General features: G+C 46.7%; 1 protein-coding gene across 2 annotated transcripts in view; it reads left to right on the forward strand.

Annotated features, from left to right (window-relative positions):
- Window positions 1–27,090, forward strand: part of COL4A6 (collagen type IV alpha 6 chain) — a 576,802-nt gene that overhangs the window by 223,523 nt on the left and 326,189 nt on the right. For both annotated transcript variants that reach the window (XM_078778521.1, XM_078778522.1), the window contains exons 4-9: window positions 15,352–15,486; window positions 20,897–20,941; window positions 22,072–22,191; window positions 23,595–23,663; window positions 25,503–25,538; window positions 25,695–25,757. In XM_078778521.1, coding sequence (XP_078634647.1) covers window positions 15,352–15,486; window positions 20,897–20,941; window positions 22,072–22,191; window positions 23,595–23,663; window positions 25,503–25,538; window positions 25,695–25,757 — 468 coding nt within the window. The remainder of the gene's footprint in view (window positions 1–15,351; window positions 15,487–20,896; window positions 20,942–22,071; window positions 22,192–23,594; window positions 23,664–25,502; window positions 25,539–25,694; window positions 25,758–27,090) is intronic.

Here is a 27,090-nt window from a genome sequence, read left to right on the forward strand (position 1 = left end):
CTTGGTGTCCTTGCGTTTTATACCTATCCTGCCTCCCCCCAGGCCCTCTCCCTTCCATACATCTCCCGATGTCCCTGCTCTCAAATGTTGTGTTTGTGTGCTTCCTCCCCTTCTCTCCCCATCTTGTCGACCGCTCCCCTTTTCATATACTTTGTTTGCTTGCTTGTTTGTTTGATTTGTTTGATAAATGTTAGCTCTTTCACGAGCCTCGACTCTGTACACAAAAAAAAACCACAACAACAACCACAACAACTACCACAGCAATAACCACAACAACCATAACAACAACCACAACAACAACCACAACAACCAGGATACCACAACAACCACAACCTTGTTAGCAACAAAAACAGTTCGATATGCAGTTTGGGTTTGGCGGTTGTTTCATGTTCGTTATGTAAAGTTCATATTTATTCATCCAAACGCCGTTGCCTGTAGCAACAATTACTTTCCATGATAAAATTTGTAATACGACGAATGTACCTCGTCAAAAATATCGATATAATCGAACGAGATTCCATTATTTCGATATTTCTGTTTAAACTCATTTAATTCTGAAATTCTATAAGAAATAAAGACTGATGACGTTTTTGGAAAAGTGTCTGCACGTGACGTCACATTGTGCCGGTTACTCCTCGCACGTGACACATTGTACCGATTCCTCCTCGCACGTGACACATTGTACCGGTTCCTCCTCGCACGTGACACATTGTACCGGTTCCTCCTCGCACGTGACACATTGTACCGGTTCCTCCTCGCACGTGACACAGTGTGCCGGTTCCTCCTCGCACGTGACACAGTGTGCCGGTTCGTCCTCGCACGTGACACATTGTGCCGGTTCCTCCTCGCACGGGACACATTGTACCGGTGCCTCCTCGCACGTGACACATTGTGCCGGTTACTCCTCGCACGTGACACAGTGTGCCGGTTACTCCTCGCACGTGACACAGTGTGCCGGTTACTCCTCGCACGTGACACAGTGTGCCGGTTACTCCTCGCACGTGACACAGTGTGCCGGTTACTCCTCGCACGTGACACAGTGTGCCGGTTACTCCTCGCACGTGACACATTGTACCGGTGCCTCCTCGCACGTGACACAGTGTGCCGGTTACTCCTCGCACGTGACACAGTGTGCCGGTTACTCCTCGCACGTGACACATTGTGCCGGTTACTCCTCGCACGTGACACATTGTGCCGGTGCCTCCTCGCACGTGACACATTGTGCCAGTTACTCCTCGCACGTGACACAGTGTGCCGGTTACTCCTCGCACGTGACACAGTGTGCCGGTTACCCCTCGCACGTGACACAGTGTGCCGGTTACTCCTCGCACGTGACACATTGTACCGGTTCCTCCTCGCACGTGACACAGTGTGCCGGTCACTCCTCGCACGTGACACATTGTACCGGTTCCTCCTCGCACGTGACACATTGTACCGGTCACTCCTCTCACGTGACACATTGTGCCGGTTACTCCTCGCACGTGACACATTGTACCGGTCACTCCTCGCACGTGACACATTGTGCCGGTTACTCCTCGCACGTGACACATTGTACCGCTTCCTCCTCGCACGTGACACATTGTGCCAGTTACTCCTCGCACGTGACACATTGTGCCAGTTACACCTCGCACGTGACACAGTGTGCCGGTTACTCCTCGCACGTGACACATTGTGCCAGTTACTCCTCGCACGTGACACAGTGTGCCGGTTACTCCTCGCACGTGACACATTGTACCGGTTCCTCCTCGCACGTGACACATTGTACCGGTTCCTCCTCGCACGTGACACAGTGTGCCGGTTACTCCTCGCACGTGACACATTGTACCGGTTCCTCCTCGCACGTGACACATTGTACCGGGTCCTCATCGCACGGTTATATCAGACAAAACCCTTCAGGATCACCCATTGGGTAGTATGTTACCTTTAATGTTTCTAATTTGGATTTGATTATTGACCTCACTGTGAACTATCAGGTGCAAGGCTGAATGTTGCATGAAAAAGGTGCAGCGTCCGTCCGACGTTAACCAGGAACATTTGATGGCATGCCGGTGCATGGTGGTTGACCTTAAAGATCCCACAATCTTTCACAAGCAATTGTCCAATTTCCGAATTGCTGCCGCAATGGACAGGGACACTGCATCAGTAGCACGGTTGCACTACAGTGATGATTTTATTATTTCATCAGCAGTCTGTGGCTTTTGGTTGCATCATTGCTGTGAGTGAAGCTGTGCTCCGGTTTCCAGTAAGCTGGTATTCATTTTTCCGACCTCGGAAAAGAGGTCCGACATGAAGGGGCAGAGGCTGTACCAGGTGACAGGGAGGAATGAAGGGGCAGAGGCTGCACCAGGTGACAGGGAGGAATGAAGGGGCAGAGGCTGTACCAGGTGACAGGGAGGAATGAAGGGGCAGAGGCTGCACCAGGTGACAGGGAGGAATAAAGGGGCAGAGGCTGTACCAGGTGACAGGGAGGAATGAAGGGGCAGAGGCTGCACCAGGTGACAGGGAGGAATGAAGGGGCAGAGGCTGTACCAGGTGACAGGGAGGAATGAAGGGGTAGAGGCTGCACCAGGTGACAGGGAGGAATGAAGGGGCACAGGCTCTACCAGGTGACAGGGAGGAATGAAGGGGCAGAGGCTGCACCAGGTGACAGGGAGGAATGAAGGGGCAGAGGCTGTACCAGGTGACAGGGAGGAATGAAGGGGCAGAGGCTGCACCAGGTGACGGGGAGGAATGAAGGGGCAGAGGCTGCACCAGGTGACAGGGAGGAATGAAGGGGCAGAGGCTGTACCAGGTGACAGGGAGGAATGAAGGGGCAGAGGCTGCACCAGGTGACAGGGAGGAATGAAGGGGCAGAGGCTGTACCAGGTGACAGGGAGGAATGAAGGGGCAGAGGCTGTACCAGGTGACAGGGAGGAATGAAGGGGCAGAGGCTGTACCAGGTGACAGGGAGGAATGAAGGGGCAGAGGCTGTACCAGGTGACAGGGAGGAATGAAGGGGCAGAGGCTGTACCAGGTTACAGGGAGGAATGAAGGGGCAGAGGCTGTACCAGGTGACAGGGAGGAATGAAGGGGCAGAGGCTCTACCAGGTGACAGAGAGGAATGAAGGGGCAGAGGCTGCACCAGGTGACAGGGAGGAATGAAGGAGCAGAGGCTGTACCAGGTGACAGGGAGGAATGAAGGGGCAGAGGCTGTACCAGGTGACTGGGAGGAATGAAGGGGCAGAGGCTGTACCAGGTGACAGGGAGGAATGAAGGAGCAGAGGCTGTACCAGGTGACAGGGAGGAATGAAGGGGCACAGGCTCCACCAGGTGACAGGGAGGAATGAAGGGGCAGAGGCTGCACCAGGTGACAGGGAGAAATGAAGGGGCAGAGGCTGTACCAGGTGACTGGGAGAAATGAAGTGGCAGAGGCTGTACCAGGTGACTGGGAGAATGAAGGAGCAGAGGCTGTACCAGGTGACTGGGAGGAATGAAGGAGCAGAGGCTGTACCAGCTGACAGGGAGAAATGAAGGGGCAGAGGCTGTACCAGGTGACTGGGAGGAATGAAGGGGCAGAGGCTGTACCAGGTGACAGGGAGAAATGAAGGGGCAGAGGCTGTACCAGGTGACAGGGAGAAATGAAGGGGCAGAGGCTGTACCAGGTGACTGGGAGGAATGAAGGGGCAGAGGCTGTACCAGGTGACTGGGAGGAATGAAGGAGCAGAGGCTGTACCAGGTGACAGGGAGAAATGAAAGGGCAGAGGCTGTACCAGGTGACAGGGAGAAATGAAGGGGCAGAGGCTGTACCAGGTGACTGGGAGGAATGAAGGAGCAGAGGCTGTACCAGGTGACTGGGAGGAATGAAGGGGCAGAGGCTGTACCAGGTGACAGGGAGAAATGAAGGGGCAGAGGCTGTACCAGGTGACTGGGAGGAATGAAGGGGCAGAGGCTGTACCAGGTAACAGGGAGAAATGAAGGGGCAGAGGCTGTACCAGGTGACTAGGAGGAATGAAGGAGCAGAGGCTGTACCAGGTGACAGGGAGAAATGAAGGGGCAGAGGCTGTACCAGGTGACAGGGAGAAATGAAGGGGCAGAGGCTGTACCAGGTGACAGGGAGGAATGAAGGAGCAGAGGCTGCACCAGGTGACAGGGAGGAATGAAGGGGCAGAGGCTGTACCAGGTGACAGGGAGGAATGAAGGAGCAGAGGCTGCACCAGGTGACAGGGAGGAATGAAGGAGTCGAGGCTGTACCAGGTGACAGGGAGAAATGAAGGGGCAGAGGCTGTACCAGGTGACTGGGAGAAATGAAGGAGCAGAGGCTGTACCAGGTGACAGGGAGGAATGAAGGGGCAGAGGCTGTACCAGGTGACTGGGAGAAATGAAGGGGCAGAGGCTCTACCAGGTGACAGGGAGTAATGAAGGGCAGAGGCTGTACCAGGTGACAGGGAGGAATGAAGGGGCAGAGGCTGTACCAGGTGACGGGGAGAAATGAAGGGGCAGAGGCTGTACCAGGTGACTGGGAGGAATGAAGGGGCAGAGGCTGTACCAGGTGACAGGGAGTGCAGGAATGTGAGAGACGCTGGAGGTACGAGGTATGTATCTGTTGAAGGTGTGTTATTGTCAAACAGCTCCATGCTTACTCTGATAGCAATCTCACATGCACACCTCGCCAGGTGCAAAGATAGGATCACGTGATGCAGATTCCCAACTAACTTGCAGTGAATGATGCTTTCGCTGGAAGTTCTCAAGAGTGAACTTCCCAGTTCCCACCAATCTTTGGAATTATAGGTTTGGAGAAATTATCAGATAATACATGCAAAGTATGACCAATGTTTTAGATCGGTCACCTTGGTTAATTTCCTGTCTCATGACGTCGCAGGTAGCCAAAAATAAAAATGGCCGGATGAAATGGTATTGAAGTCCACAATTTATATATACACGAGGGCCAGTCAATAAGTAACCTCAAAATGGCGATACAAATTCGAGAATATAACGTGTGTAGTTGTGGACGACATATGTTATATCTTTGGGGAAGAGGCATGTTTTGCCTGTTTTAGATCTGGCAACATTGAGCGCATGACGTTTGTAGAGCAGTTCCAAGATGGCGGCAAACTTAGAAGCATGCACCAGGGAGGAGCAACATGCTGTCATCGGTTTATTGGGAAGTGAGGGTGTGAATCCCAGTGAAATGCATTGCAGAATGAAGATGCAATATGGCGATGCATGTTTATCGCTGCAGCAGGTGTACGACTGGGACAGGAAGTTTAAAAGTGGAGTGTCCAGTATGGCAGACGCTGCTCGCTCTGGCCGGCCTCACGCAGTCGACACACCAGAAATGGTTGCAGGATTTGAGAGCGTGACGGAAAACCGTCACATTACGCGGTATAAAACAAATTGACACCACTAGGAATTTCAGGAATGAAGTCGGAGATTGAAAGAGGTGGAATTGGGGTGTATTAATAGGGGTAGAAAAGATCAAGTTTTTGGATTGGAGAAGATAAGAGATGGTGGTCAACAGCTGTTTTAAATACCTGGAGGGAGGAGTGGGATTGAAGAGAGTGAGGGAGTTTGTTCCAGAGGTGGGAAAAAAGAGGAATGAAAGGGTGAAGGTGAGCAGACAGCCTTGATTTTGGCAGTTTCACCAGAAGAGGGTTGCTGGCAGTTCTTGTACATCCTGTAGGAATATTTGGGGGGACAGAGCACAGAGAGAGCTGGGGGGGGGGGGGGCAAGGCTGGAGAGGAGTCGGCAGAAGACAGAAAGACCACCAACCTACTTGTGGTGAGTAAGTGAAAGGCCCTCGGAGTTAGCTTCATCGCGGGAGATTCCAATGATTCTGAAAGCTTTGGTTTCTACAGCGTGAAGACGAGCTAGGTGTGAGGCAGGAGCACCAGCCCAGAGGGGAGAGCAGTATTCCATTGAGCTGTGGATGAAAGCCTTGTATGTGGTGAGGAGCTCAAGTGTGCCAAGGAAGGACTTCGCACGATGGAGGATGCCCAGTCGGCGACTGGCTTTGGAGGCCACCTTGGAAATGTGGTTTTCCCAGGAAAGATCATGGCAGATAGTGAGACCCAAAAGCTTGAGTGACAGAACTTCTTTAAGAGGATTGTTGAGAAAGTAGATGGGAGGGTTGTTCAGTTGGTCTTTTCAGAGAGACATAGTAAGACATGAGTGGAAATGTTAGGAAATGCGCTGAGTGGGTTCATCAAAAATGTAGTGGTCTGAGAGGGTCATTAACCAGTGTGGCAGCCACATTCAAATGTAAGGTGTGCACAGAGGGAGCTGCAGATGGAGGAAATGTTGAGTTGGATCTTGGAGACGGCGTGAAGCTGGAAGGTGTGAAAACATTTTGCGACCTCGGAGACATGCTGAATGGAGAAGGTGGATCAAACTCGACAACGGTTGCTAGAGTGAGATGTGCATGGAAGAGGTTTCGGGAACTGAGTGGCGTGCTGATGAGGAGGGGAGTGTCGTTGAAGCTGAAGGGAAAGGTGTATGCTGCATGTGTGAGAAGTGTTATGATTTATGGGAGCGAGACATGGGTCATGAATGTAGAGCAGCAACGAAGGTTGGAAAGGGTGGAAATGCGAATGGTTCGGTGGATGTGCGGAGTATCGTTGAGAGAGAGAGGAAGACAAATGATGAATTGCGAAAGATGATGGGAATAGAGCCTGTGATTGATGCTGTGAAGAGGAACAGGTTGATATGGTTTGGTCATGTGTTGAGGAAGGATGACAGTGACTGGTTGAGAAGAGTGATGGAAATGAATGTAGAAGGAAGTAGAGGACGGGGAAGACTAAGAAAGACTTGGCTAAAGATGGTGGAAGAAGAAATGCGGGCAAGGGGGTTAACAAGGAGAGATGCAGAAAATAGGGCAAAATGGAGAAGATTGTCATGGGGACCGCAAGGCTAACCCCCGCTCTCGCAGGGAAAATGGCCTTTAAATGCATGTTGTTGTTGTTGTTGTTGTTGTTGTTGTTGTAAAAGTAAATAAAGTAGTAAGAGTGTGAGATTTGTCAGGATTGAAAGACATGTTCCACTTGTATGACCAGTCTGTGATTTTGTCCAGGTCTGCAGAGAGTGAGTAGGCTGCAGACTGCCGATCTGAGGGATGAGATATGGAGCGGCAGAGAGTGGAGTTATCAGCAAAGAGATAGAGAGGATTTTCCAGAGAGTCAGAGAGATTTTTGATGAAGACCAGAAAAATCACAGGGCCCAGAACACTGGCTTGAGGAACTCCAGCCTGAACAGGAAGATGAGAGAATGATGAGATGAGAATATCTTTCTGACTTTCTGAAGATTTAAAAAAAAGATCATTTCTGATGAATAAGAAGATGAGATGAGAGAATTATATTCAGGGCCACACAGTGACTGCGACCGGAGAGGATGTCCGCAAGCCATGTGTGGATATTTCCATGGATACCATAAGAGGAGTGTTTGGTGACCAGAGCTGGGTGCCAGACCGTATCGAAGGCAGATAATATGTCAAGGGAGACAGCTCTGATTTCCTGTTTGGCATTGAGGACCTCCATCCATTGTTGAGACAGCAGAAGCAGCAGATGCAGAGTAGAGTGACCTGGTCTGAAACCAAATTTCACCGATTGACTTAAGATTTGAACAGGATTTGCATATCAGGTCACTCAATTGAACCACAGAGATGACATTTCTAAAATTGTCAATTTTCATCCGATTGACTTGAAATTCTAAGGGCATTTGTAGATCAGGTCACTGTATTCAACCACAAAAATTTTTTGAGGTCAAGATAGGCCAAAGGTCACATAAGGTCACAAAGGTCCCAGATCTACACGAAGTCAATGTGTGGCCCTGAATGGATTTCTCTCAACTCCCCTTCCTGTTCTGGCTGGAGTTCCTCAAGGCAGTGTTCTGGGCCCTTTGCTTTTTCTGGTCTTCATCAATGATCTCTCCGACTCTCTGGAAAAGCCTCTTTATCTCTTTGCTGATGACTCCACTCTCTGCCGCTCCATTCCTCATCCCTCATATCGGCAGTCTGCAGCCTCCTCACTCTCTGCAGACCTGGACAAAATCACAGACTGGGCATACAAGTGGAACATGTCTTTCAATCCTGACAAATCTCACACTCTTACAATGTCTCTCCGAAAGGACCGACTGGACAACCCTCCCATCTACTTTCTCAACAATCCTCTCCAAGAAGTTCTGTCACTCAAGCTTTTGGGTCTCACTATCTGCCATGATCTTTCTTGGGAAAACCACATTTCCAAGCTGGCCTCCAAAGTTAGTCGCCGACTGGGCATCCTCCGTCGTGCGAAGTCCTTCCTTGGCACACCTGAGCTCCTCACCACATACAAGGCTTTCATCCGCAGCTCAATGGAATACTGTTCCCCCCCTCTGGGCTGGTGCTCCTGCCTCACACCGAGCTCGTCTTCACGCTGTTGAAACCAAAACTTTCAGAATAATTGGAATCTCCCACGATGAAGCTAACTCCGAGGGCCTTTCACTCACTCACCGCAGGCAGGTAGGTGGTCTTTCTGTCTTCTACCGACTCCTCTCCGGCCTTGCTCCCCCAGCTCTGTCTGTGCTCTGTCTCCCCAATATTCCTACAGGTCGCACAAGATCTGCCTGCAACCCTCTTATGGTTAAACTGTCAAAATCGAGGCTCTCTGCTCACCTTCACTTTTTCATTCCCCTTTTCTCCCGCCTCTGGAACAAACTCCCCCCACTCTCTTCAATCCCACTCCTCCGTCCTGGTCTTTAAAACAGCTGTTCACCACCATCTCTTATCTTCCCCCATGCAAAACCTCGATCTTTTCTACCCCCGCTAATTCACCCCAGATCCACTTTTTTGAAATTCCAACTTCTTTCCTGGAAGTCCTTGCAGTGTCCATATGTTTTATAGGGTGTTGCAAAATAAATGATACTTTTTTCCCCCCAGATTGTATTGACCACATGTCCGCGATTTTTTAATTCAAATTTCGCGTGCGTCATCATGACGTGTCGCGTACGTTGCCTGCGTGTTGTCTCCGTCATATTTGCGACTAATGGTCGTGTCTTTGCTGAAATGTTTTAAAAGTCGACTTCAAATGGTTTCTGAAGCTAATGGTGGACATTTGGACGCATGTTAAACGGGAGTTTTTCATTTTTGAATGAAGTAAAGCCTTTGGTTGGATTTTCATCCGATTGAAACTTCATTTCATCTTTTTTGAAAAAAGTATCATTTATTTTGCAACACCCCTTGTACCTCTCCGACGTCCCCCCAAGCCTTCTCCCTCCCACAGTTCTCTTGATGTCCTTGCTCTCAAATGTTGTGTTTGCGTCCTTTCCCCTCTCTCCCCATCTTGTCTACCGCTTCCCTTATTTTGTGTTTTATGTGTCGGTTTGACTTTTTGTGTGATTGATGTTAGCTCTTTCACGAGCCTCGATCTTGTGTACAAAAAAAAAAAAAAAGGTCAAAACTTATTTTCGGGATTTCACAAGTATTGTGCTATGCACAATGTGTACTTCTTGTGTACTTCTTGTGTACTTCTTGTTTGTCTGTCTATGAACAGGATATGTCAAAACAGTATGGACAGATTCAGACAAAATTTGGAGGAGAGTTTGGGTGTGTGATAAGAACGAAATGATTGGATTTTGGTTAAGGTCTGAATCCAGATGTGCCCCATCAGTGGGATACAAAACATAACATAACCTGTTTAACCTGGCAGAGGTATGCACCCTACCGAGTTCCGTTGTGGTATAACAGGTGTGAAATCCAGGTCGAACTCCGCCCAAAGGAATCTCTTGGTCCTGCAAGTGACCAAAGCCGTCCATTGCAGTGGGATAATGGACAATTTCAAGATTTCCCAACCTCGTGATGGAGTAAATATCTGTGCTACAAATTACCGGCCTGCAAGTTCAATCATTGTTTTCCTCGGGACACATGAAGTCATAAACAAACAATTAAAGTCCAGTGGTGGATGCAGGCGGTGTGGTGGGGAATTTTTCAGCCTTTGTTTTAGGTCTTTCCCAGGCATGGCCTGGTGTGTTTGTTTATATTATTAGACGGGCGTCGACTCTTGGAAACACCTGAAGGATGTCCCTATAAGCAGACCCTAGACTTGGCATCGTACCAAGAGTGTGCTCTTGATGTCACAAAAGCCACATTGGAGAATTAGGGGAAAGAGGGGGTGGAGGCGAATGAATGGGACGGAAGGAAGATTGCCACGAGAGAAACAGCAAATAAATCTGGAAGCTGTTGTGGAAAGCACACTACACTGCCCACTTGATTTGCCTTTAGTCTGAGGCCACATCCTCGAGTTCACATGAGGACTATGTTGTGGCCCGGTGGAGGCCGGTCACGAACACACCGCACTACTTGGACACCGCGGTCGATGGAAAATCGTTGCTGTGTTTGTGCGTGTTATTCCGTGTGTTTTGAGCGAGCCATTTTGATTGTAAACAAAAGTTGCTGCTGAAACGAGGATTTCCAGGAGTTACTGCCAATGTTGTAGCATCTTTGTGTTTTCCCTTTCCGAGAGCCATCTAGTGGCCATGTCTATCCACCGATTCATCCGTCTGTAGATGATGCTCCAATCTCCATCCGTCTGTAGATGATGCTCCATTCGTCTGTAGATGATGCTCCATCCGTGTGTAGATGATGCTGCATCCGTCTGTAGACGATGCTCCATCCGTCTGTAGATGATGCTCCATTTGTCTGTAGATGATGCTCCATCCGTCTGTAGACGATGCTCCATCCGTCTGTAGAAGATGCTCCATCCGTCTGTAGACGATGCTCCATCAGTCTGTAGAAGATGCTCCATCAGTCTGTAGACGATGCTCCATCCGTCTGGAGACGATGCTCCATCCGTCTGGAGACGATGCTCCATCCGTCTGGAGACGATGCTCCATCCGTCTGGAGACGATGCTCCATCCGTCTGTCGACGATGCTCCATCCGTCTGTAGACGACGCTCCATCCGTCTGTAGACGACGCTCCATCCGTCTGTAGACGACGCTCCATCCGTCTGTAGACGACGCTCCATCCGTCTGTAGACGACGCTCCATCCGTCTGTAGACGACGCTCCATCCGTCTGTAGACGATTCTCCATCCGTCTGTAGACGATGCTCCATCTGTCTGTAGACGATGCTCCATCCGTCTGTAGACGATGCTCCATCCGTCTGTAGATGATGCTCCATCCGTCTGTAGATGATGCTCCATCCATCTGTAGATGATGCTCCATCCGTCTGTAGACGACGCTCCATCCGTCTGTAGACGACGCTCCATCCGTCTGTAGACGACGCTCCATCCGTCTGGAGACGATGCTCCATCCGTCTGGAGACGATGCTCCATCCGTCTGTCGATGATGCTCCATCCGTCTGTAGATGATGCTCCATCCGTCTGTAGACGACGCTCCATCCGTCTGTAGACGATGCTCCATCCGTCTGTAGACGACGCTCCATCCGTCTGTAGACGACGCTCCATCCGTCTGTAGACGACGCTCCATCCGTCTGTAGACGATGCTCCATCCGTCTGTAGACGATGCTCCATCTGTCTGTAGACGATGCTCCATCCGTCTGTAGATGATGCTCCATCCGTCTGTCGATGATGCTCCATCCGTCTGTAGATGATGCTCCATCCATCTGTAGATGATGCTCCATCCGTCTGTAGATGATGCTCCATCCGTCTGTAGATGATGCTCCATCCGTCTGTAGATGATGCTCCATCCGTCTGTAGACGACGCTCCATCCGTCTGTAGACGACGCTCCATCCGTCTGTAGACGACGCTCCATCCGTCTGTAGACGACGCTCCATCCGTCTGTACACGACGCTCCATCCGTCTGTAGACGACGCTCCATCCGTCTGTAGACGACGCTCCATCCGTCTGTAGACGATGCTCCATCCGTCTGTAGACGATGCTCCATCCGTCTGTAGACGATGCTCCATCCGTCTGTAGACGATGCTCCATCCGTCTGTAGACGATGCTCCATCCGTCTGTAGATGATGCTCCATCCATCTGTAGATGATGCTCCATCCGTCTGTAGATGATGCTCCATCCGTCTGTAGATGATGCTCCATCCGTCTGTAGATGATGCTCCATCCGTCTGTAGATGATGCTCCATCCGTCTGTAGATGATGCTCCATCCGTCTGTAGATGATGCTCCATCCGTCTGTAGATGATGCTCCATCCGTCTGTAGATGATGCTCCATCCGTCTGTAGATGATGCTCCATCCGTCTGTACATGATGCTCCATCCGTCTGTAGATGATGCTCCATCGGTCTGTAGATGATGCTCCTCCCGTCTGTAGATGATGCTCCATCCAGCCTGTTGTCCCTCATGGTGTATTGGGTTATACTAGGGCGTGCCCGTACGTGCGTGCCCGTACGTGCTTGCCCGTACGTGCGTGCAAAAGGAAAAAAGTTTTGAAACCACGTGCCAGAATTACGATTATTCGCAATTTAGTTTTAATGGCCAATTATTCAATTATCGCAAACGTATTTTGTCTTTTCGCAAGGACAAACAAAGAAAAGAGAAGAGAACAACAACAACAATAACAACAACAACAATAGGCCAATCCCCCCCCTCTATTTACATGAAATGGTTTGGTCCATTCGCAAAGCCAAAGCGAACGGCTTGCGAGTACGGTGACCATACCTTGGGAACCACTTGTCCGATTAATATGAAACCTTGAAAAGGCACATCCTCGGGTCCCCAGCAATATACCTGGCAAGTTTCAAGTATATCGGACCGGTAGTTGTCGAGAAACAGCGGTCGCATACAGACAGACACACACACACACACACACACACACACACACACACACACACACACACACACACACACACACACACACACACACACACACACACACACACACACAGATTGCTGGAATTATATAGAGATAAATCAATCATTTACTCTGTCGACTATTCACCTTGTTTACTGTTGCTCAGTGGAGATTTCGGAACCAAGCTCTACATTTAAGACGAGCTTCTGTTGCTACGAGCCTGAAAGCCATAAAATGCCTGGAAGACTGATATTCAACGTGGGTGCATACCTGGGGGGAGAGGGGGGGGGGGGGGGGGGAGAATGCAAACTCCTGCCTGTGAAGCACCAATTCAAAAGTTTATAGTTTGATAAGCAATCAAACCCAGATCAGACAGTTCAAAAGTTGTTGCGAATGCCTGCACACGACTTGTGGTCTGCGATGGTGGCGATGAAAAAAGAAAAGATACACCAAGACAAGACGATGACAAAAAGAAAAAAAATACCTTTAACATCAACACATCACTCTTGAAGCTCACACTTCTATCCATAATTTACTCATCGGCATAACGTCAGTAGAGAGGTAATCAGGAACATAACTAACACGTTTCAAGGATATGTCACCCTCTAACATACCTACTCCCCTGGTATATAAGAGTACTAGTCACCTATGTCACCCTCTAACATACCTACTCCCCTGGTATGTAAGAGTACTAGTCACCCATGTTACCCTCTAACATACCTACTCCCCTGGTGTGTAAGAGTACTGGTCACCCATGTTACCCTCTAACATACCTACTCCCCTGGTATGTAACAAGTACTACTCACCTATGTCACCCTCCAACATACCTACTCCCCTGGTATGTAAGAGTACTAGTCAGCCGTGTCACCCTCGAACATTCTTACTCCCCTGGTATGTAAGAGTCATAGTCACCCGTGGTACCCTCTAACACACCTACTCCCCTGGTATGTAAGAGTACTGGTCACCCATGTCATCCTCGAACACACCTACTCCCCTGGTATGTAAGAGTACTAGTCACTCATGTCACCCTCTAACACACCTACTCCCCTGGTATGTAAGAGTCATAGTCACCCGTGGTACCCTCTAACACACCTACTCCCCTGGTATGTAAGAGTACTAGTCACTCATGTCACCCTCTAACACACCTACTCCCCTGGTATGTAAGAGTACTAGTCACACATGTCACCCTCTAACACACCTACTCCCCTGGTATGTAAGAATACTAGTCACCCTCTAACACACTTACTCCCCTGGTATGAAAGAGTACTAATCACCCATGTCGCCCTCTAAAATACTTACTCCTCTGGTATGCAAGAGTACTAGTCACCCATGTCACCCTCTAACATACCTACTCCCCTGGTATGTAAGAGTACTAGTCACACATGTCACCCTCTAACACACCTACTCCCCTGGTATGAAAGAGTACTAATCACCCATGTCGCCCTCTAAAATACTTACTCCTCTGGTATGCAAGAGTACTAGTCACCCATGTCACCCTCTAACATACCTACTCCCCTGGTATGTAAGAGTACTAGTCACACATGTCACCCTCTAACACACCTACTCCCCTGGTATGTAAGAGTACTAGTCTACAGTCTACAGGATGGGTATATACAGGTTCAAATAAAAATTAATTAATAATCATGATTAGACAGGTCAACTTGGACTATAAATTGGGTGTTACAAGGACGAATCGAGTGGACAGGTGTGGATGTGTTACAAGGACCAATCAAGTGGACAGGTGTGGGTGTGTTACAAGGACCAATCGAGTGGACAGGTGTGGGTGTGTTACAAGGACGAATCGAGTGGGCAGGTGTGGGTGTGTTACAAGGACGAATCGAGTGGACAGGTGTGGGTGTGTTACAAGGACGAATCGAGTGGGCAGGTGTGGGTGTGTTACAAGGACGAATCGAGTGGACAGGTGTGGGTGTGTTACAAGGACGAATCGAGTGGACAGGTGTGGGTGTGTTAGGAATGTCCCATGTCACCCCCAGTGGGGAAAGGGCTTGGCTTCATTGAAGGTGATTGTTGAAGGTGATTCTGGTCAGGAATTAAACCTGTTGCATTTAAATATTTATTTTCCACCTGCAGAATGGAAAGTCGTACACAAAGGCCTCACAGTCTCCGTGGGTCTACATTGAGTGTAAGGAGTGCCTGTAAGCTCCTGTACATTAAGCAAGGAAATGAGAGCCATTTGGCCCAGCCTTGCTGTGTAGCACTCCCGAGTTATTTTTTTTGCTGCAGCTTTAAACAACAATAGTGTATTGTTGTTGTTTTACTAAAGTTGAAATAACTTGATCTTCGTCAGGTGACCTCTACCTATTCATAATTAATAACTCACCTGATTACTCCACCTGGGATGTAACGACTTGTATGTTTCGGTAATAATTAATAAAACCCACATCTAACGTTTGCCTATCTACATATAATAATGATCTGCAAGTATGAAACACACACAATGCATAACATAGGCCCAGGCATGTCTATCTTAGAATGTCCTTCACACACATGTTTCAAATGGTAGGTGGGCCTTGTTACCTTGTCCCATCCGCTCCCTACCCTTCCTTCCTGCACCCCCAGGCCTTAATACCCATCCGCAACTTATATCTTCTTTTGTCTGTTCTTTGCCATGCAGGGAAGACCGGGGTCTATTGGGTCCCGAGGACGAAAGGGTCTTTTAGGCCCTCCGGGAATGTATGGGCCTACTGGAGTTAAGGGCCACAGAGGGAGCATGGGCCGGCCTGGCCACCATGGAGGCAAAGGTGATTCGGTAAGTTACTACTCAAATTGCAGGTGACGTGGTATGCACCCGGTATGTCCCGTGGCATTTTGATTGGCTATATGGCGCCGATCTATCAAAACATGGGACAAAACATCATTCACATTATATTATTTACACGATTAAAAAAAAATACAACAAATATGGGACCAAAATACCCACGTTATACCCACGAAATACCAACGTTATACTCAAGAAATACCAACGTTATCACTAAAGTCGTTTTTATTATAAAAAAAACATGTCAGCCATTTTTCCACAAGGATGGGAGCAAAATACCCACGTTATACCCATGAAATACCAATGTTATACCCACGAAATACCCACGTTATACCCACGAAATACCGACGTTATCACTAAAGTCGTTTTTATTATTAAAAAACATCTGTCAGCCATTTTCCACAAGGATTGTGGAAACGCGATGATTGATTACGTCGCTTTGGACATGTCCGATGTTCTCGTCCCATTGGGTTTGTGATCTTGTCCACATGTGGATCCTCCAGTGTTTTCACCATAGTACAGTTTGGAGTGCGAGCCAAGTATTTCATTACCCAGAATGCAGCTGTCACTCAATGGATGCTTGGCCTTTTGCTCAATAAAAAGAGCTTTTAAAATCAGCCAAATGCAAATGGAGTTTATAATTTTGCACAACAAAGTTGTTTCAAAAAAATAACCCAATCATGAGGTCAGACCAATCTGAAACGTCTCCATTGGTGGGTTCACGTTGGGTCCCTGAAACGACTCCATTGGCAGCTTCATGCTGAGCCCCTGAAACATCTCCATTGGTGGGTACACGGTTGGTTCCTGAAACGTCTCCATTGGCGGGTCCACAGTTGGTTCCTGAAACATCTCCATTGGCGGGTCCACAGTTGGTCCCTGAAACGTCTCCATTGGCGGGTCCACAGTTGGTTCCTGAAACGTCTCCATTGGCGGGTCCATGCTGGGTTCCTGAAACGTGTCCATTGGCGGGTCCACAGTTGGTTCCTGAAACGTCTCCATTGGCGGGTCCATGCTGGGTTCCTGAAATGTGTCCATTGGCGGGTCCACAGTTGGTTCCTGAAACGTCTCCATTGGCGGGTCCATGCTGTGTTCCTGAAACGTGTCCATTGGCGGGTCCACAGTTGTTTCCTGAAACGTCTCCATTGGCGGGTCCATGCTGGGTTCCTGAAACGTATCCATTGGCGGGTACACGGTGAGTCCTCGAAACGTCTCCATTGGTGGGTTCACGCTGGGTCCCTGAAACGTTGGATGTGAAATGTGAAAGGATGTCAAAGGAAAAATGTACACCTTTGTAAGCTTTATTGTCCCCCGTCGCTCAGCGGAGCGAAAGGGGGACTATGGCTTTCCCCTCCGTCCGTGTGTCCGGCCGTCCGTCCGTCCGTCCGTGCGTGCAGGCGTGCGTGTGTGCGTGCGTGCAGCGTGCGTGCGTAAGCGAAGGACCACATTCGAATTTAGTGTGTGGGTGCAACCCACGTCAAAATCCAAGATGGCCGCCGCCATGTATGTCTGATGCCATGTATGTCTGAACCTTGTAACCTGCATATCTTGAAAAATAAGCGAAGTACCAACTTCTAATCTGGTGTGTGGGTGTATCTAGGCATAAGGAAGAACGCTATTGACAATTGGGTCGCCACGTCAAAATCCAAGATGGCCGCCGCCATGTATGTCTGAACATTGTGAGATGAATATCTTGAAAAATAAGCGAAGTACCAACTTCTAATTTGGCGTGTGGGTGTATCTCGGCATAAGGACGAACGCTATTGAAAATTGGGTCACCACGTCAAAATCCAAGATGGCCGCCACCATATATATGTCTGAAAATTGTGAGCGAAATATCTCGAAAAATAAGCGAAGTACCAACGTCTGATCTGGTGTGTGGGTGTATCGAGGCAAAAGGAAGAACGCTATTGAAAATTGGGTCGCCACGTCAAAATCCAAGATGGCCGCCTCCATGTTTGGCTGACCCTTGTGAGCGAAATATCATATCATAGCATGTTTTCTGCGTGGTCCACTTTGTCAACTCACATCACTTCCCCGACTGGGGACCTAGGCGTATCGCTTGTTTAACCTGCTGCCCCTTACTGTATTAGAATGTGAAATGAAAAATGTATACCTTTGTAAGCTTTGTTTAACCTGCTGCTCCTTTACTGTATTAGGATGTGAAATGTGAAATGTACACCTTTGTAAGCTTTGTTTAACCTGCTGCTCCTTTACTGTATTAGAATGTGAAATGAAAAATGTATACCTTTGTAAGCTTTGTTTAACCTGCTGCTCCTTTACTGTATTAGGATGTGAAATGTGAAATGAGAAATGTACACCTTTGTAAGCTTTGTTTAACCTGCTCCTCTTTACTGTATTAGGATGTGAAATGAAAAATGTACACCTTTGTAAGCTTTGTTTAACCTGCTGCTCCTTGCTGTATTTGGATGTGAAATGAAAAATGTACACCTTTGTAAGCTTTGTTTAACCTGCTCCTCTTTACTGTATTTGGATGTGAAATGAAAAATGTACACCTTTGTAACTTTTGTTTAACCTGCTGCTCTTTACTGTTTCAGGATGTGAAATGAAAAATGTACACCTTTGTAAGCTTTGTTTAACCTGCTCCTACTTACTGCATTAGGATGTGAAATGAAAAATGTACACCTTTGTAAGTTTTGTTTAACCTGCTCCTCTTTACTGTATTTGGATGTGAAATGAAAAATGTACACCTTTGTAAGCTTTGTTTAACCTGCTGCTCCTTGCTGTATTTGGATGTGAAATGAAACATGTACACCTTTGTAAGCTTTGTTTAACCTGCTGCTCCTTACTGCATTAGGATGTGAAATGAAACATGTACACCTTTGTAAGCTTTGTTTAACCTGCTCCTACTTACTGCATTAGGATGTGAAATGAAAAATGTACACCTTTGTAAGTTTTGTTTAACCTGCTCCTCTTTACTGTATTTGGATGTGAAATGAAAAATGTACACCTTTGTAAGTTTTGTTTAACCTGCTGCTCCTTGCTGTATTTGGATGTGAAATGAAAAATGTACACCTTTGTAAGCTTTGTTTAACCTGCTGCTACTTACTGCATTAGGATGTGAAATGAAACATGTACACCTTTGTAAGTTTTGTTTAACCTGCTGCTACTTACTGCATTAGGATGTGAAATGAAAAATGTACACCTTTGTAAGCTTTGTTTAACCTGCTGCTACTTACTGCATTAGGATGTGAAATGAAACATGTACACCTTTGTAAGCTTTGTTTAACCTGCTGCTACTTACTGCATTTGGATGTGAAATGAAACATGTACACCTTTGTAAGCTTTGTTTAACCTGCTGCTCCTTACTGCATTAGGATGTGAAATGAAACATGTACACCTTTGTAAGCTTTGTTTAACCTGCTGCTACTTACTGCATTAGGATGTGAAATGAAACATGTACACCTTTGTAAGTTTTGTTTAACCTGCTGCTACTTACTGTATTTGGATGTGAAATGAAACATGTACACCTTTGTAAGCTTTGTTTAACCTGCTGCTACTTACTGCATTAGGATGTGAAATGAAACATGTACACCTTTGTAAGTTTTGTTTAACCTGCTGCTACTTACTGCATTAGGATGTGAAATGAAACATGTACACCTTTGTAAGCTTTGTTTAACCTGCTGCTACTTACTGTATTTGGATGTGAAATGAAACATGTACACCTTTGTAAGCTTTGTTTAACCTGCTGCTCCTTACTGCATTAGGATGTGAAATGAAACATGTGCACCTTTGTAAGCTTTGTTTAACCTGCTGCTACTTACTGCATTAGGATGTGAAATGAAACATGTACACCTTTGTAAGCTTTGTTTAACCTGCTGCTCCTTACTGCATTAGGATGTGAAATGAAACATGTACACCTTTGTAAGCTTTGTTTAACCTGCTGCTACTTACTGCATTAGGATGTGAAATGAAACATGTACACCTTTGTAAGTTTTGTTTAACCTGCTGCTCCTTGCTGTATTTGGATGTGAAATGAAACATGTACACCTTTGTAAGCTTTGTTTAACCTGCTGCTACTTACTGTATTTGGATGTGAAATGAAACATGTACACCTTTGTAAGCTTTGTTTAACCTGCTGCTCCTTGCTGTATTTGGATGTGAAATGAAACATGTACACCTTTGTAAGCTTTGTTTAACCTGCTGCTCCTTGCTGTATTTGGATGTGAAATGAAACATGTACACCTTTGTAAGTTTTGTTTAACCTGCTGCTCCTTGCTGTATTTGGATGTGAAATGAAACATGTACACCTTTGTAAGCTTTGTTTAACCTGCTGCTACTTACTGTATTTGGATGTGAAATGAAACATGTACACCTTTGTAAGCTTTGTTTAACCTGCTGCTCCTTACTGTATTTGGATGTGAAATGAAACATGTACACCTTTGTAAGCTTTGTTTAACCTGCTGCTCCTTGCTGTATTAGGATGTGAAATGAAACATGTACACCTTTGTAAGTTTTGTTTAACCTGCTGCTACTTACTGTATTTGGATGTGAAATGAAACATGTACACCTTTGTAAGCTTTGTTTAACCTGCTGCTACTTACTGTATTTGGATGTGAAATGAAACATGTACACCTTTGTAAGCTTTGTTTAACCTGCTGCTCCTTGCTGTATTTGGATGTGAAATGAAACATGTACACCTTTGTAAGCTTTGTTTAACCTGCTGCTCCTTGCTGTATTTGGATGTGAAATGAAACATGTACACCTTTGTAAGCTTTGTTTAACCTGCTGCTACTTACTGTATTTGGATGTGAAATGAAACATGTACACCTTTGTAAGCTTTGTTTAACCTGCTGCTCCTTGCTGTATTTGGATGTGAAATGAAACATGTACACCTTTGTAAGCTTTGTTTAACCTGCTGCTACTTACTGTATTTGGATGTGAAATGAAACATGTACACCTTTGTAAGCTTTGTTTAACCTGCTGCTACTTACTGTATTTGGATGTGAAATGAAACATGTACACCTTTGTAAGCTTTGTTTAACCTGTTGTTTCTTCTGCACGAACCCGTAATTGATCTGTTATTTATTTGGATTTTGATTCCAATCATAAGTTTTTGTCCTGAATAAAGTTTAATTTTTGTAATTTTTGTTTTGTTCTCTTAAGATGGAGTCACGGCTCTGCAAACTGTTTCATTTATGATCATGTGACTGTGTGTGTGTGTGTGTGTGTGTGTGTGTGTGTGTGTGTGTGTGTGTGTGTGTGTGTGTGTGTGTGTGTGTGTGTGTGTGTGTGTGTGTGTGTGTGTGTGTGTGTGTGTGTGTGTGTGTGTGTGTGTGTGTGTGTGTGTGTGTGTGTGTGTGTGTGTGTGTGTGTGTGTGTGTGTGTGTGTGTGTGTGTGTGTGTGTGTGTGTGTGTGTGTGTGTTTGTTTGACCACCAAAGGGCCCAATCGGTGTTCCGGGATTTCCAGGCATTGATGGCATTCCGGTAAGTGCTCCTGTCCGCAAAAATCCAAGATTCCACTAACATGCATTCATTAACACCTTGTGCTATTCGGTATTCCCACGATGGGTTAATTACTCCCGCTAGGGAGTAATGCATTCGGTCGTGTCCGTGTGTGTTCGTGTGTTTGTGAACAAGATATCTGGAAAAGTACTGAACAGATTTGGATGAAAGTTGGTGGGATGATTGCCCTTGGGATAAGGAAGAATTGATTAGTTTTTGGTGAAGCTCAGGATATTATTCCGGATCCAGGAACTTTTTGAAGGATTGTTTACCATTGGAAGACAGGGCTCAATTTTTTTTTTTCCACATTATCTTCTATATATTCTATATTTAACATTGCGATATGAAAATAGTTTTCATATTTGTTGTAAATGTAGTTTAAACTCGTGGTTATGCGTTAGAGCGGTGTATTTTGTTAGCAGCGTCGTCTTCAAGGTTCTTTTATTTTTTATAATAAAGACATATTCTGTCATTTTAAAACCACCAAAGTGTGTATTAGGTTTCCCCGTTTCATAAAATGTATCGTTTGATACGTATAATGCTTTAAAACTGTTATTTTTTTTTTTTTGTTACCTCAGAAGAGATATCAATATTTACCTCAGCGAATGCCAATCGCAGTGTCAGTATTTGATGAACTTATAAAGATTTAGGTGAGTTATAAGTGTGACAAGCATGTGCACGGGATTCTTCCCAGAAGAATGAGTGGTCGCATTAGCTTGTACGACTTAAAATGAGCGAGTTTTGTTTTGACGTTTGGGCCAGTTTTACATGTTGTATCCCTAAGGAATGAAACGAACGTTTTCTTGGCTTACAATTTTATTTGAAGTCACACGTGCCTCAAAATACACTCACTTATATAGAATCGAACGCTGAATCCGAAAATGTAAGTGAAATTGCCTTGTTTTTGATTTTTTTACATTATCTTCTATATATTCTAAATATATATCTGTGCGTGTCTGTCTTGTGTTTTCTTGTATTGTGTTGTCACTGAACTACTCCCTCAAACGTTTGTGAAATCGTACTATTCCAACTTGACCCACGGCGGGAGTATGCGCGCTACTGAGTGGCGTTCTAGTTTTCCTTGTCATTCTTTGCCGGATTCCTCATTGTAGGGACATCCCGGACAATCTGGGCCCAGAGGTCCAGCTGGCGCGGACTCCTGCAACGGAACGCAAGGAGAGCCGGGAGATCCTGGCTATGGTAGTGGTTTGCCTGGTCTACGAGGTCTTCCGGTAAGTTCCCATTGTGCCTCGCCCTGTCCTGCCAACATGGCAACTCTTTTGTTGTTGAGAATAGAGAAGTGACATCGAAGGGCGACGGAAACGTAATTGTTCGATGAAGAACAAATATCTTGTATTCAGAACAAACGTTTTGTCTTCAACAGCCTTCTATACAGAACAAACGTTTCGTCTTCAACAGTCTTATAGACAGGAAAGGTATCTGTGGAAGCCAATACAGGTGGTCATTCGGGTCGTTTATATTAGATATCCAAAACTTGAGAGAGTGCCGATTAACCTGGAGATTGACCTGATGATTTAACCAGAAATCGACCCTCATATTGAACGGAAGATTGAACAGGATTTTTTTTTCCTTCCTGAAATTGATATGGAGACTGACCCAGAGACTGACCCAGATACCTACTCAGAGACCTACCCAGAGACCGACCCCGAGACCGACCCCGAGACCGACCCAGAGACCGACCCCGAGACCGACCCCGAGACCGACCCCGACCCCGAGACCGACCCAGAGACCGAGACCGACCCTGAGACTGAGACTGACCCCGAGACCGAGACCGACCCCGAGACGGAGACCGACCCCGAGACCGACCCAGAGACCGAGACCGAGACCGACCCCAAGACCGACCCCGAGACCGAGACCCACCCCGAGACCGAGGCCGACCCCGAGACCGAGACTGACCCAGAGATCGAGACCGACCCAGAGACTGAGACCGACCCCGAGACTGACCCAGAGACCGAGACCGACCCCGAGACCGACCCAGAGACCGAGACCGACCCAGAGATTGACCCAGAGACCGACCCAGAGACCGATACCGACCCCGAGACCGACCCAGAGACCGACCCAGAGACCGAGACCGACCCCAATACCGACCCCGAGACCGAGACCCACCCCGAGACCGAGGCCGACCCCGAGACCGAGACTGACCCAGAGATCGAGACCGACCCAGAGACTGAGACCGACCCCGAGACTGACCCAGAGACCGAGACCGACCCCGAGACCGACCCAGAGACCGATACCGACCCCAAGACCGACCCAGAGACCGACCCAGAGACCGAGACCGACCCAGAGATTGACCCAGAGACTGACCCAGAGACCGATACCGACCCCGAGACCGACCCAGAGACCGACCCAGAGACCGAGACCGACCCCAAGACCGACCCAGAGACTGACCCAGAGACCGAGAACGACCCCGAGACCGACCCAGAGACTGACCCACAGAAATAGAATAAAAGTGAAGACAAAAACAACAAAACATTGTTCTCAGTATGTTTCATACACGTGCTTACAGATTTTGGAGTTTTTGAGAAAAGGTGAATTTTTCAAAGATAACCTTCAATTTACCATATGCTGGTATTGATTACTTCCGTTAATGGTGTGTGTCGATTTTTCTGCTCAGGGACTCATTGGACCGAAAGGGCAAAAGGGAGATCCATCGTATGGGGATTTTACTGGAGTTGGAAATCCGGTGAGTTTTGGGAAGGCGTGCGGCGTGCCTTGTACCTCGTCTCTTGTCCTGCAGGAAGTAAAGCCCTGTGTACCCAGAAGCAGCAACGTTCATCGGTAGCTCAAGTGTTTGTTATCTGAGTTTATTCAGCAAGTGAATTTTAGTCCATTTACCATTGAAGTATTTCAGGTTTCTGGTATCATATCGTGGCAGGGACTTACTACAGGTAGCAAAGTCCTGGTTGTTTGTTCATGATAATAAATAGCGAATGAGTCACGTGACAGCGTCGCATCATAATAGCTCACTTCCTTCTTATCCTTTTTTTGGTTTCAACAGCGTAAAGCCGAGTTAGGTGTGAGGCAGGATCACCAGTCCAGAGGGGGGGGAACAGTATTCATTGAGCTGCGGACGAAAGCTTTGTATGTGGTGAGGAGCTCAGGTGTGCCAAGGAAGGACTTCGCATGACGGAGGATTCCGAGTCGGCGAATGGCTTTGGAGGCCAGCTTGGAAATGTGGTTTTCCCAAGAAAGATCATGGCAGATAGTGAGACTCAAAACATTGAGTGACAGAACTTCTTGGAGAGGATTATTCAGAAAGTAGATGGGAGGGTTGTCCAGTCGGTCTTTTCGGAGAGACATTGTAAGAGTGTGAGATTTGTCACGATTGAAAGACATGTTCCACTTGTTTGCCCAGTCTGTGATTTTGTCCAGGTCTGCAGAGAGTGAGGAGGCTGCAGACTGCCGATCTGAGAGATGAGGTATGGAGCGGCAGATAGTGGAGTCATCAGCAAAGAGATAGAGAGGATTTTCAAGAGAGTCGGAGAGATCATTGATGAAGACCAGAAAAAGCACAGGGCCCAGAACACTACCTAGGGGAACTCCAGCCTGAACAGGAAGAGGAGATGAGAGAAATCCATTCAGGGCCACACGTTGACTACGATGAGAGGAAGTCTGCAAGCCATGCGTGGAGATTGCCTTGGATACCATACACATATGAACAAAAGGTTGGAGCGGAGGGGAAGCCATAGCCAGAGGTACTCCAGGGGGTGAGGTGGAGAGAGGGCAGTGCAGGGAGAGTGAGGAATCAAGAACAAATTGAAACCCGAGAGGTGAATTTTAACAATGGGCGTTAAGCACCAAAAACCCAAATACCCTCTAAATCAGTGGTTCTTAACCTGGGGTGCACCCACGTGCCCCCTGAGGATGCGAAATGCCACTTCTGGGGGTGCAAAGCATGCCAGGCGGTTCAATTACAAAGTTATTAAAGGAGTGCTAATAATCTAATTCATAGTCTTTAATTTCAAGACCTCATTGATTTTTCACAAGGGGTGCGAGAAAATATTCTGAAAACCGAAGAGGTGCCAGCACCAACAAAGGTTAATAACCACTGCTCTAAAAGGATGTAAAGTCAACTTTGTTATTTTCAACTCGTGATCGTAGTGGTCCAAATGACCCAAAGAGACCCCGTGAGTTCAATAATGTGTATTTAAAAGGTGGAGGGGAAGAACAGGAAGGCAATCATTGATTCATGCCATCCAGATGTATTTACAATAACAATGTATTTACAATAACACCCTTCAGTGTGTTCATTCAGAACCTTCTTCACATGACTTCAGTGACAGGTTCTCACTTTCAGGCAAGAGACTTAGTGAAAATTTATCATTGGACATGCTATCCATCTTCAATGTGTTTGTGGTTGCTATCAACGGATGATTCGTCGAGCTTTGTGAAAACCTCGGACCTATGAATTGCAAGATTCTTTGCATGTTCTAGTTTTTATGTCGTACTTTGTTGACAAAGTGTGTAGTTTCACATGTATGGAAACATGTTTTTTCTCACATTTCTTATCCCTTTTTTTCAGGGAGATCCTGGAATTCCTGGAGCACCTGGTTTACCAGTAAGTATAACGAGATGCTTGATCACATCAATCTCAGACGTGGAGCACTTTTGATTGGAATGATCTCATTTCAAGACATTCATGAGAAACTGGATGCCAATGTTCTCAGTGCATGGTATCCTTATAATGTGTGGTGACACTGTGGTGTTGTTGCAGGGCACCCCTGGATCCAGTGGTTATGAAGGACCTCAAGGCCCTATGGGATTACCTGGTCCTCCTGTAAGCTTTTCTTTAAGCATGGACAAACACAGTAACATCTCAAGAACCACAAATTCCCAGAAAAGTGTGGCATAGTTATTCATGACCTTATAAAGGTCAACTATCTTGCACTCAAGGTTCACTTGATTTCATAATCAAAGGGAGGCACAAAGCGCTCCTCCCTTTATATATGGGATCGTTTCTCTGTATGCGGCTTTCACATACAACAACAACAACAACAACAGGCATTTTAAGGCCATTTTCCCTGCAAGAGCGGGAGTTAGCCTTGCGGTCCCCATGACAATGTTCTCCATTTTGCCCTATTTTCTGCATCTCCCCTTGTTAACCCCCTTGCCCGCATTTCTTCTTCGACCATATTTAGTCGTAATTGTCATGGTTCTCTTTTTGAGGCAATGTTTTTATGGCCAGATGCCCTTCCTGACGCCAACCCTTTCAGCCGCCTCTTACGACAAGCAGGGATACGGTGTACCTATTCTAAACCGGGGTACACACCGGCTTTCACATAGGGACTGAAAATATGTTTCTCAGCTTCTATTGGATGAAATCAGCTGCAAATTTCAGAAGTAAATGTTTTGTACGTTGAGGTAATATGTTCCAAATTTCAGCAACATCTGTTTATGCATTCTTGAGTTTTATTTAGAAAACCCTCGAAATCACGTTGGTGTCTGTCCGTCCGTCCGCCCAAAATGTGTTGGCACTCATATCTGCAGGGCTACACATTGAAACTGGATAAAACTTGGAATACACATCGGGCAATATGTCTAGTTAATGGCTTTGGAAACAAATTCCACCTACGTGCTATAGTTTTTGCTTTAAAATTAAATATATATATATATATATACAGTATATACATACATATACAGTATATACATATACAGTATATACTGTATATATACAGTATATACATAAAAAAATATACAGACTTGGCATTTAATATGGAATATATTTTTTTTCTTGACTTGGGTTTACTTTCTTAACTCAGTATATCAATCTGGTGAGTTTCTTTTACACTTTGGTGATTTATTTGTTAAAAGAACCATGTCACTGATTGTCTGTCGCAGCAAGAAGTCAACAACAGGATTATATCACAGGTGGCGTGGAAAAATGTACAGACAGGTGCATTTGATGATTGGCTTCACAGTCGGGTATACAAGGGTTGTTGCGTTCTGTATTAGTGGAAAGCAACTGCTGCACGTCTCCAAAAGTTATTGCCGCCTCCTCTGGAGATGGTCCGTCAACTCGACAATGCTGTTTGTCATGGAGTGGTGGCTTTACGAAATTACGGCATGAAACCGTGCTATTGCTCGGCAGTATGGCATCACTCAAGGTCAGG

The sequence above is a fragment of the Myxine glutinosa genome, chromosome 5, assembly GCF_964187855.1.
Source record: "Myxine glutinosa chromosome 5, kmMyxGlut1.1, whole genome shotgun sequence".
NCBI lineage: Eukaryota > Metazoa > Chordata > Myxini > Myxiniformes > Myxinidae > Myxine > Myxine glutinosa.